This window comes from Taeniopygia guttata, chromosome 2 (assembly GCF_048771995.1).
Source record: "Taeniopygia guttata chromosome 2, bTaeGut7.mat, whole genome shotgun sequence".
In the NCBI taxonomy this organism is placed as follows: domain Eukaryota; kingdom Metazoa; phylum Chordata; class Aves; order Passeriformes; family Estrildidae; genus Taeniopygia; species Taeniopygia guttata.
In genome coordinates, this window is record NC_133026.1 from 83,145,549 (window position 1) to 83,157,600 (window position 12,052).

Sequence of the window (12,052 nt, forward strand, 5' to 3'; positions counted from 1 at the left end):
TGAAGGAAGAGGACAACAGGGAATTTGGTTTCACTTGGAAGAAACATTCGCAGTTTATCCACAGACCACTTGGATTGCAAAGCTGGTCTGCAAGGGAATTAAGAGAAGAAATTTCTTGACATTTAGTCAGGATGGGAGAAGGGAAGCTCAGGTTTATTCTACACTACATGAAATAGGTAAGTAGCCAGTTAGAAATCTAAATACCAGGAAAGACTATTTGATTCACTGGGGTCCCATCCCATACGAATGTAACCAGAAAATATTATCTTTGATTATTCAAAGTGATTATGCTTCCTTACACTCAGACTGACTTCTGGCTGAAAGTCTGCAAAATCATGTTTTTTGCAGGCAGCACAGTGCAGGGGAATGTAAGGGAATATGAAATTAGCCCAATCCAACCAGTGTTTGCACCCAGGACTCAGTCTCCTCCCTTAGAACTTTCTCAAGGCATGAAAAAATTAAGCAGATCTGGTGACCCAAATTTACTATTTTTGAATTAGAAGTGAACAGAAAAAATAATCTTTCATGTTCAATGTACATTCAAGGAATATAAAGGACTCAGTAGTTGATACCTGTTCAGTTTGTTGCCAGATTCCAGAGTCATTCATTCTTTCTTTGGACTTGATGCTTTCAGCAGTCATTTACCACTACAAAATGGTGCCAGAGCACTACACAAGAGTATGCAATAAAAAAGAAATAAAGCAGGGGATCCTTGCAGGGAAATGTACAAGATCACCTCTCCCCTTAGCCACCTCAGCAAAAATCAGCATTTATTACCTGGAAGCTCTTCTAGATAAACAAAGACTTAATTATGTCACTTTTTGTTTTGTCAACTTCTTATGAATTTTAACAGTGGACTGTTCTAGCCACAGAGCTACTATAGGATAAGCTTATGAATAAGAAGGGAAAACAGACACAGCAATTCTGCTTCACTGTCCTTGAGGGGGGAGTCCATAGTTTTACAATGACATCAGAAAACAACATGGCTGTAATTTTCGAGGGATGGAATAAGTTCCATTCTGTCTTCTAAAATAACATGTATTTTTGTATGGAACGCTAAATGGTGCCTACTTCATGCACTAAATATATATTGAGAGTCATGGTAGTGACTGGGAGCCAAGCTCAGAAGACAGAACTGCTGTCATACATACACACACACAGCCTAGCTTTCAAAAAGAAGCACTTTTATACTGTGACAGAACAATAAGGAGGGTTTAAACTGACTGTACACATAAATGATGAGGGTATGAGAATCATGATCACAGAGTTTACTTCAAAAAAGCAGAACAAAGGGACAGATGATAGGCATATGATAGATTGGATGGTCATATGTTTAATAAACAAATGCATCATAAATCTTTGCAACTCATCATACAATTGGAACTGGATGATTTCTCTGCCAATCATTCTCCCTTGGTACGGGGAGCACTCTAGATACCACAGACAGCTTTAAATAATTCCAGTTCAAAAACAAGAAGAGAAATATTTCCTTTTTCCATTAATATATTTGGAATATTTTTCTCCATATTTTACCTGCTCAGAATAATTTTCTGTGCTGCACCTGTAGCACATTTTCTGAAGATAAAAATGGAATTAAAGTTTAGTATTATTCTACAGCCTTGTCACTAGAAAAGGAAAAGAAATCCATCTGCCCAGTGAGAAAGACAACATTCATTTCGATCCTGAAAGATTCCATCTGAAAGGAAAAAACTCGAAAGTATTATATGTTGAAAAGATATTTAAGGATGTTTTGAAAGTCAGAGATTTAGTCTCTAAGTGACTGAATTGCTGGTAATGAAGTAATTTGTCTGTGAAAGAAGGCAGATACTAAACAGATCTGGTCATGATTTTAAAATTCTAACACTGAAGCTGATAAGATCCACCTAGGAAAACAGTCTATCTGTACTGGCACTGAACCTGACCTACTCCTATGCACTTAGGCATGTTTTAAACACATATACCAACCATATGCACTAATTACCACACTTTGGACACAGCTGCTATAGATACAGAGGCAATATCTATGCAATATAATAGCCAACCAAATATGCCACCATACTTTGAGAAAGCTTAAAACAGAAATTTGAGCTTGCATCTCCTAGACGCCATCACAGCGGCGTCACCTGAAAATGTAATTTTATCTTCTTTTTATTTGTGATGAAATTGATTTAACAAATAATCTAGAAACAATTTTTTTTTTTGTTTTTAGTTGCAGAAAAAAATCCCAGCAAACTGCTCCAAAAACGAAAAAACTTTGTGTAAGTTTGGAATCAGGTTGAAATTCACTTTTGGCGTTTTTTCTTGCTCTCCTATTGTGAATGTGAGACAACTTCGGCTCCCTCTGGTGGCCAACGTAAAAAATATTTCAGTAACATCTTTGGCACCACGAAGCTTAAGCTGTTTTGAATTCACTGGATTTCGTATGAGTTGAGAACATTCATCAGAATAGGTTTAATCATAAATTATACATCTGTCCTTATTCCCTAAGATAACTGAATATCATTGACATTGGAGTTGTAAGACAGGAATTTGTTTTAATTTCTAAGTTATCTAGGCATTTATTTGTTCTCCAGAAAGGGCTCAATGATATTTTCTATTTTTTAATTTGATTGCTTATTCGATTTTCACCCCAGATATTTTAACATGAAGGACAGTATTTTAACAAGGCTGTTTGGTAGTGCAGATAAATCATGGGTCTATGAAATGTGTTTCTTACTAACTCTGGTAATAGCATTTTGGTGAAAAATTTGTTATAGTGGTGAATTTGTTATTAACTTTTCTATGTCATTCTCACTACACTTCCAATGTCTCCAAGGTTAAAATAAAAGGAGTAAAACCAAGCCAATGTCTTTTCACATCACTGCTAACCTAAGACTCCATCAAAGAGAACTAAACTGATAGTCCTTCCTATTACTGAAAATGACAGAAAAATCCATTCTCTTTCAGAAGCTGAGTAGTGGAGCTCTTAGAAATCCTGAGCTGAAACTTGGAACAAACAGGAATTCCCCCAACAGTACCTCAGGGCTGAGCTGGTGCTCAGGAAGCAAATTTCCAGTGACTTCCCGGTCCTGCAATCATGCTTTGCTTAAACCCCTCTGTGCATGCATGCTATTATGCATTAGCAGTTCTGAGACAGAGTATCTGTGCAACTCCACTCAACAGATTTGGATTTCATGAGTGCCACTGAAAGTTTTTTCTGACACCATGTACAGTACCGGGAGGTCTCAAACTACGCTAATGTCACAGTATAATTTCTTGTAACAACATTCATGAATGTCACAGGATGATTTCTTGTAAAGACACAGAAATCTTTCTTCTATTTTTTTTGTAAATTCTGTTTAATAGTATATATATGTATCTGTAACTTATGAAATCATAATAAGCAAACATGAGTGAACATAAGCAATGATCCTTTTTAAATCCTGAAAGGCAGAGCTTGTTAGCTTAAGCTGGTCTTTAAAATGTTTAACCTAGGAACCTCACAAAAACTGTTCATTCCCCTGAATATATTTAAGAAGTAAATTTTGCATTTTAATTAAAGAAAAAATTAATAAAGTGTGAATAATGAACTTTTTGAGATTTCACATTCAGCTTTTAAGAGCTTGAGGAGGCTACCTCGAAAGAGACTGCTATTTGTAGGAAACATGCCAGCTATGTAGAGAGGGGCCTCAGCTGTATCCTTTCAAAGCAAGGAGATTTTTCATTAAAACTGTGATTTTGTTGAAAATTTGTGCCACCTTTCAGTGAAAATGGTGTAAATGGAAAGACTTTCATGATACACAGTACTTTGTACTCATATAAAACACTGTTTCACCACTTCATTGTTTTTACACTAGTTTGAACTCCATGAGCCATGTAACTGTGGAGTTACAAGTAGGATGCAAATAGAGTAATGAGAATGGGTAAATTAGGTTCTTAATCATCACATTGTGAACACCTACTAGGGTTTTTTTTTGGTTCTTTTTGAGAGAAGACTTACAATTAAACCATTGTCCTGCCTTAAGAAGATATTACAAAGTACCTGGCAGCTTAGAGAGTTCAAATCCACTTGACTTTTATTAGAGGATCCTTAGGGTACTAAGTATACTTTCTAAAGAATCATTTAAAATGTACTAACTACATGTTATATTTGTATTAAAAACTGTCAAACCCCCTCTTAGTCATATTTCACATTATCTGTAGGAATGCTTTGCTTTCTTATTCTCCATTTTGCCTACCTGGAAAGGAGTCAAGATGAACATGATTATTTGCTTGAGGGTAAAACAATAATTTTTCATCATTTAAATTAGAGTTATGTATTGCAAGTCACTCATTTAAATAACATGAATGTCTTAAAGCACAGTACATGTGAGGTCAGAATAGTTCTGGGTGTGTGCACCATTACATTACAACTCATAAAACTATGTTTGTAGCTCAGGATTATTAAAAATACATGTCTTATGGGCCGTTCTCATGAAGAACTTCCTTTAGCACAAAGAAGTTTTTGCTAAGTACAAACCTATAAATGATATTTTAATTAGAACTCACTGACTATTCCTAGGACAAGAGTAAAAAGGAGACTTGTAGAACAAGATGTATCTTGAGCAAACAGTGTTTGCGTCTTTTGTTACAGAAATAGAACACACACCTCGATTTCCACAGCATGTCTCCAGCATCAAGATAAAATTACTCATATTAAGCATCAGGATGAAAGCATAAGTAAAGAACATGAATCAGTGCATTTGGTATTTGTTCTTGGTATTCCTTTTAAGCCCCTTATAGATGCAACAGATCTTCCTGTTTCTTTTGTCTTGACAGCTTAATTGATAGCCAAGATACAGAAAGAATCTTGCACTTCAACTTGACTAGGCCATGCCCAGTACCAGTTTTGTTCCAAAGGAACAAAATAGATGCAATAAAAGGAAAATAGAGCATGTTGGGAATACAAAACTTTATACCTAGAATAACAGAAAGAAAGAAAGAAAAAGTTCTTAAAACTTTTCATTAAAACTTTAAACAATATGGAAAGTAAGACATCCTGTCCCAAGAACACACTCTTCGGCAACACCAAATCAAAGCAAACCATGGCTCAAAATAAAGAGAATATTTTGAAAAAGAACGACAGATAATCTTTCTGAGGCTGATATGTAGATTTATATAACACACTATTCAGATCTGGAGCATATATCTCGCAAATGAGCATGAACCACAGCCAAAAATAATCAATAATAATTAAAGAGAATGTGCGAGTTTAAAAAGAAAAGAAGCCAAAATCTCAGCCAAAAAAAGGTGTTTTTTTTTTTTTCCCAGCAGAGGAGGAAGGAAGACAACAGAAGAATCAGGGTAGCAGAGGCAACAGGAGGTTCAGAAGTATGAAGGTCATAGGAAGAGGCAAGGTCTGTCAGACACGCTTGGAGTATGAAGGGAATGATGCACAACAGTAAACTGTTGGGGGAAAAGAGTAAAAAGGATAAAATTATAAGTATTGTGTAGGTCAGTCAGCAGAATGGCTAGCATGCTCAGTAACATTAAAGAATCAGATGCCCAAAGGAGGTGTAGGTGCATGGGCATGTGTTAAAATTCCGAATTTCACAGTTGCTCTACGGGCCTGGGTTCATGTATAAGCTAACTCAATCCTAAAAAACACAATACTTACTGATACACAGTATGTCTGTGAATTCTGCTCTACTTGGCCTGCATTTTAATTCTCCAGAAGGAGCAAGATAGATGATATTGGAGATTCAACTTCATTCTTTAGACTTAGATTGCCTGAATGAGTAAGAGTAGTGATGGCAACAAAAGCCTCCTAAACCATACCTGCAGGCATACTTGCTTTGAAGACCACCTCTGAGAAAGAGAAGGCTGGGTCACTTGACACATGCCTTATGAAGCAGTGTACCATGACAAGCCCAGCAAAACTCCCTGCACAGCAGCCTTCAGTTCTCAGCAGATTTAAAGCCACATGTAAAAGAGTGAAGTTTCCTCTGTGTTTCTACCTATTTTTGCTTCATGCTAACAAAACCCAACTCTTAGAATTTAGTCCTGTGAAAGACTATATATATCTATATCTCTATATATACCTATATATATCTATATATCTAAGGTGACTGAAGAAATATGACTGAACTGTTTGCCAAACTGTCATAGCCTTTGCCAACTGGCTTGTATTACCTGTTCATATATCAGTGATATAAATGAAAAAAATTAAAAATTAAATATATAGACAAGGCTCTTTTCTGTTCTTCTAGTACCTTAAAATTGACCTGGTTTTATTCATCAACCAGTAATACACATGTCATCTACAGAAAATAAAATAGTGTACCCACCTCTTCACCCCTTAAAGACCTTCTAATTAAGGGATGATTGAATATTTTTTTCTACAGTTAAAAACAAGGATAGGTTCAAATCATTATTTCATTTCTTCAAAGACAGTGCACTTTCTGAAATTTACAAATCAGTCAGTTGTCAAGTCTTTACCCAGTGTGAGCCCTGAAATCATAGTACTTTATGCAGTGCCAGAGTGAAAAACTTAACTTCAGGATTTCACTCTACAGGACGGTAGAGCATATTGTATATTCTTTCCCATAGAGCTTTTAATTTCTTACTGCATATCTTAATGATAGTTCATGACTAGCCAAATAAAGGGCTAATGTGGAGTTTCATAGGAGTACTCAATTTACTCTAGTGAGCTGGTTGACATTTCAAGGCAGCATGTTTCAGCTGCTTGTCTAGGAGCAGCAGTCTTTCACTATGTGCGTTCTTTACCTCAGGTAAGTAGCAAAGAGCTTATGATCAACTCACATACTTGGAACTTCACAAGCAATGTGACATAACCAAACACCATACAGCAATCTCCATCTCTGCATTCCCAAAGTACAGTCAATCTTGGAATCAGACCGTGAACAATCTGATTAGTAAGATAAGGAAGGAGAAGGTATCCCATAAACACACCAATTTAAATGTGCACACAACATGCAGCTAAGGTTCTACCAGACCAAATGTTAGAGAAAAGGTTGTGTAATTAGAATGAAAATATTTAAGAGCAAAAATTGCAAGGAACTTTTGTACTCTTGTTTGTGGAAGAGATTCTTACAATTTAATACAGAAAAGCTCAAGTATCTTACTAAAGGCCATACTCATGAGTGACTTACACTCCACATAAATCTGGAAAACTCAATGAGCAATGATTGCCACCACTCTCTATGAAATGAAAATCCCTCAACCTGTGTCTTCCAGAGCACAAAGAGACAACTGTGTGTTTGCTGGGAGGGGGAGGCAGGCAGGAAGGCAGGCAGACAGGACAGTCCTTCACAGACAGTCGTAGATCATGAATGAGAATTTAAACGCCACGTGATCACAGAATTTTAACTTCTAAATGGGATTTTTTTTCTCATGGAACACACACTGCTGTTGACAGTCACCCACCCAGCAAATGAAGACCACAATTGTAATCAGAGAAAGCTGTTTTGAGAGTGATTTCAGAAAAAAAACATATCTTTTAACAACACCTGGTATCAGCAGTTTATCGTCCTCCCCATCTCATTCTATGAGAAAACACATTTACTGAGGTTAGAGTTAGGAAGATTGAAAATTTTGTTGTTCTTTGAATCTACCGCTCAAATCTTATTTGCACTGCTTGAGGCATTCTCAGGCAATAAAACACATCATTGCAAAACATTGTTCTTCCAGTGCTCAATCCCAACGGTATCTAAGCACCTTTCAGAATGGCATTAGGCAATGTAATTAGCATCTGTCCTACGTGCTGCTGTCTCTCATGGGTACATCTATACACACTTCTCTTGTGTAAATCTACACACTTATCTTTATCTAGGTAGGACAAAGCATAATTACAGAGCTAAAATTTGTCCCTCTACAACACTGATGCTTTATGTCTAAAGTAAGTACCCACTAAGCTCTTGCTCTCAGTAAATTGAGGACAATAAAAACTCACGTTATGTTTCTATATACAAACTTAATCAAATCCTTTTGGCTGACATACTGTGTTTGTTTAAGAGCAGATGATCACACTGATTACATCAGGGTTGCATTGATTAAAGGGTATTTGATCAGTAAAGTAGATCAGGAAGGCATTGCAAAATAACAGTGATGGAAACTCAAATGAAGCAGAAATATTAATGCAAAAAAGGCCACAATGGATTTTTAATAAAGAAAACATCATAGGCAAGCCGATGGTATCTAGAACAAAAAGATTTAAAGTATGATATAATTTCTGTGTATAAGTTGTTAAAGATGTCTTAGGGTTAATCCTCAATAGGATTTAGGTTTTCTGTTAGTATGAGCTCCTTAATTTCCATTGTTAGCTCCAATAAAATTTAACAATTTTTATCTCCTCAGCACAGATTTGTCAAATAGTGCTTTAGAGTTGACTGGTAATCAGCAGCAAACACACCCACAATAATGTATTAGAGTAACTGCCACCTGCAGAGTACTTTTGGTGAACATAACATCGTGGAAAGAGACCTAATGGAGACATTTCTCTATCATGGTTAGGAGACACCCTCCTAGTCTTCAAAGAAAGTGCATCCGTGAGATGTCATAATGTGCAGAGCTTTGCTGCTTTTACCAGCTCTACATGGGTGTGCAGGGCAAGCCCACAGGGAACATAATACATGATCAAAGACTTGGATTGTGTACAAAGATTTAAAGGCAGTCAATGGATAAGCACGAAAAAGCAGCATGAAAACATGCCTTTCACAAGTCCATGGGCATGTGAAAAATATTGTACTTCTTTGTCTGATAACTGTTATGACCCAAGGTGAAGAGCACACAAAGGACTACTCAGAGATTCCAAGAAAGATGTACCCATTAGGACAGGAAGGCTTATAACAATATAGAGCGCCTGCAAATGGTTTAATTTTCTTAAGGAAGATACTGTAGTTTTCAGCCTAGACTGATAGACCCATTGACTCTCAAAGGAAATCATCTATGGGGAGACAAAAAAATTGTTAGTACAGAAAACCAAACTTGGGGAATTAATAAAAGACAAAAGATTTGTTTTTTTCAGTTGAACACAGCAATAAAGCTTGATGGTTACTTTAAAATATACAATGACCAGGTATTGCATGCAAAACTCTCTCCAAGCAAGAGTTTTGCTTACTTTATATTAATTAGTTACACTGCATTGGGCATTTTGAAAGACAACAGGCTGGAAAAAGGGGGAAAAACAGACATGGATGTCTAAAGAGCAGAGAGGAAAGTCTGGAAAAGCTACACCTGAGAGTAATCATGAAAAGAATGGAAATGCAAATACATATATTTTCAAACATACGTTTAGGTACCAGCTCTGTTGGTGCTGTAACATCTGCTTCTCTGTAACACACTGTTGGATCCACAATGTCACTGTCAGGAGGAGGGTAAGGTGGGGGTGGGGGGATCACTAACTGGGGGGGACCCCGAGTGGTGCCCCTAGGAGGCTTTTGTGGCACCTGCCGTCCATCACCTACAGGGGGATCAATTGACTTGTTACTTCATTGCAACATAATGATCACTCTGTTCACTTTTATTTTTTAAAAACACACTGATTTTCCCTTATCCACATCCAAAGTCTCCCTGGATCTAGTCCTGCTCTTAATTACATCCAAATAATTAAGGGAGAAAGAAAAGGTCCGTCTTAAACCAACAGCAGTGGGACCAGAATTGAGGCCAGCACATACAAGTACATTACAACTACCAGTTAAAATCTCTGGTTTTGACAGGCATAATGAAGGAGAAAAATAGTTAAGCAAACTAAAAAAAATTTGAAAAAAGCTGTGTAAGAAAATGTGTTTTATTTTATCTTCTGAAGTGTCAAACTGCCTGAATTTGTTGACCTCTCAGATACTTTATGTGATTATTTTCCTGACTCTTTCTGAGAAAAAGAGGAAGATGCCTTAGGTCACTGTTTTGAAGTAGATATCTTACAGGCTTTTCTGCTCTTCTTTTTGAGTCAGTTTTCATTATTTTGACATTGTAGAGAAGCAGATGATTTTTTTACAGAATAGTGTTTGAAGCTATCAAAGGAAATGCCCATAACTTTGTTGGGGGGATTATTTCAACACTATGTGCAATAACTAAAAAAATACATATGACTTTGCACTATACTCTATGAACAACTTTCAATGCAAAAAAGCCCTTGCCAGTTGGTAGTGTACAGAACTTAAGCTACCATTATTTGGAAAGTCCTCAGAGGTTGAAAGTGCACTGAAGAACCATGACTACCTGCTTATTCTGCTTTCATATCCTGCCTCAAACATGTGCTGTGGTCATTGCTGAAGATGGATGCTGGCAGAGACAGATGTTTGGTCAGATCCATTCCTACAGTCTCTGGCTTGTGCTTTGGGGCTGTTGAGAAGGGAAGCAGCACCAAGGGGGAAGAAAAAAAGATTAAGCCATTATGATTTTTTACTTAAGAGTCACTAGTTTCCAGAGGAATATCTCCCAGAGACACAATTTAATGCTGGCAAATGTGCAAGTCCTTTTTTTACTGCTTTGAGGAAATTTGGCACAATACTTCGGTGTCACAATAACTGATTCAGTATTGAATACTACAGGGAACTTGCCAGTTTGAGAATATTTTTGATTGATCTTTCGCTTTGATTCACATGGCTAATTGAGAGCTACACAGGTATCTTTAATACTTTTTTTCATCATGTGGCTGACTATTTCTTGCAGCACATTTATTCCCCTCAGTAGAGTCTTGCTTTTTTCACAGCTTTTCTCTCATGCTTTCAGAGCCATCTGTGCTTTCTCATTGTTTTCTTGTAAGGGCCCTGAAGAAAGGCTGTTTTACCAACCCTCTCTGGCTGTAACATTTTTTCTTGTTAATGAACACATTCATTCAAGAATGTAGCAGGAAACAAAACACAGTGAAGACAGGGCTACTGTGGGATGAGTTCTTTGTCAGTGTAAAATAATAAGGCTCCATTAAAGCAAATGATACTACAGAATCCTACATGAGCCGAGCACTCCAACAAGCACTTATGTACACAGTACTGAACAGACTAGAAGTAGCTCTGCTCTGTTATATCTCATCTGTAACATTTCCGCACCAATACAAAAGAAAAAGTACACTTATAAAAAGTTAAAGCAACAAATGTCATCAAAAAGTGACCAGTAGTAGGACAAAGCATGAGAAGCAGCAGTGTGACCTCTGTAGTGATTAAAAATAAGCCAATTTGCTGAAAACTCTTGTGTTATTTGGCCCACCAATAACACTGCCCTCAAAGAGTTTAAATAAGAGATGTCAATGGAGTTGAATATGCCACATGATAATGGATTCCTGCTGCTACATAAATGCTGAGGCATTGAATGTGAAGCATTTACTGAAAATAAATGTTGGAACAAAGCCAAGAGGTTTCTTACTAAACTGTGAGGCATTTGTAATGTAAGCAATTAAGTATGACAGAATGTCATATCTGTATGTCTTAGGCATTTTACGAAACATGAGGTCAAAGGCATGAACTGAAGTGCACTGAGTGCATTACAGCACTTGAAGAATGATTCTCTTAATGTACTGAAAAATGAGTTCCAATATACAGGGTCATTATCTCATAACTTGACCCATTATAAAATCACTTTGCTTGCTAGAAGCATAATCCTGGTATCGTCACTCAAGCAAAGCTCTCACCAATCTGAACATGCTACCAGGCAGATAAGAACAGAGGTCTGGGAGAATGTTTTTCAGTTTTCCTCTGTGAGTAAATGTGGCACCACATGCAGCTGAAGCTACAGTTTCTTTTGTTGAGTCTAGATACATATGGCATTCCTTTGAGAGCATCAGTTCTTTTCTTCCACTGATTAGCTAAAGAATCATCAGATAGTGATTTATAATAAAAGTGAGGATGAAATTTAAAAACCCCCTAACTTTATATAGGCAGTTGACGTCAAACTGTTGGAGGACTATATGAAAATCAAATGCCTTCAGGCTTTAGAAACATGAGGAAACACTGAACCGAGTTGACTGTACTTTGGTCCTAGCAGAACTTCATGGCTTCAGATGTATTCAGTATTGCCTCACCTATCTCCTTTTATTAGCATTTCCATTTACTATTACTGTATTTCCATTTACTAGCAA

At 36.8% G+C, this 12,052-nt stretch overlaps 1 protein-coding gene across 16 annotated transcripts in view; it reads right to left on the minus strand.

Moving 5' to 3' along the window:
- The window catches only part of COBL (cordon-bleu WH2 repeat protein), a 164,988-nt gene that overhangs the window by 40,695 nt on the left and 112,241 nt on the right, over positions 1-12,052 (minus strand). For 12 of the 16 annotated variants that reach the window (XM_072924368.1, XM_072924361.1, XM_030265750.4 and 9 more), the window contains one exon: positions 9,269-9,439. The exons of 2 other annotated variants lie outside the window; for them this stretch is intronic. In XM_072924368.1, coding sequence (XP_072780469.1) covers positions 9,269-9,439 — 171 coding nt within the window. Of the gene's footprint in view, positions 1-1,253; positions 5,425-9,268; positions 9,440-12,052 lie in introns of those variants that run through there. 2 more of the 16 variants (XM_030265753.4, XM_072924370.1) reach the window with 1 other exon arrangement.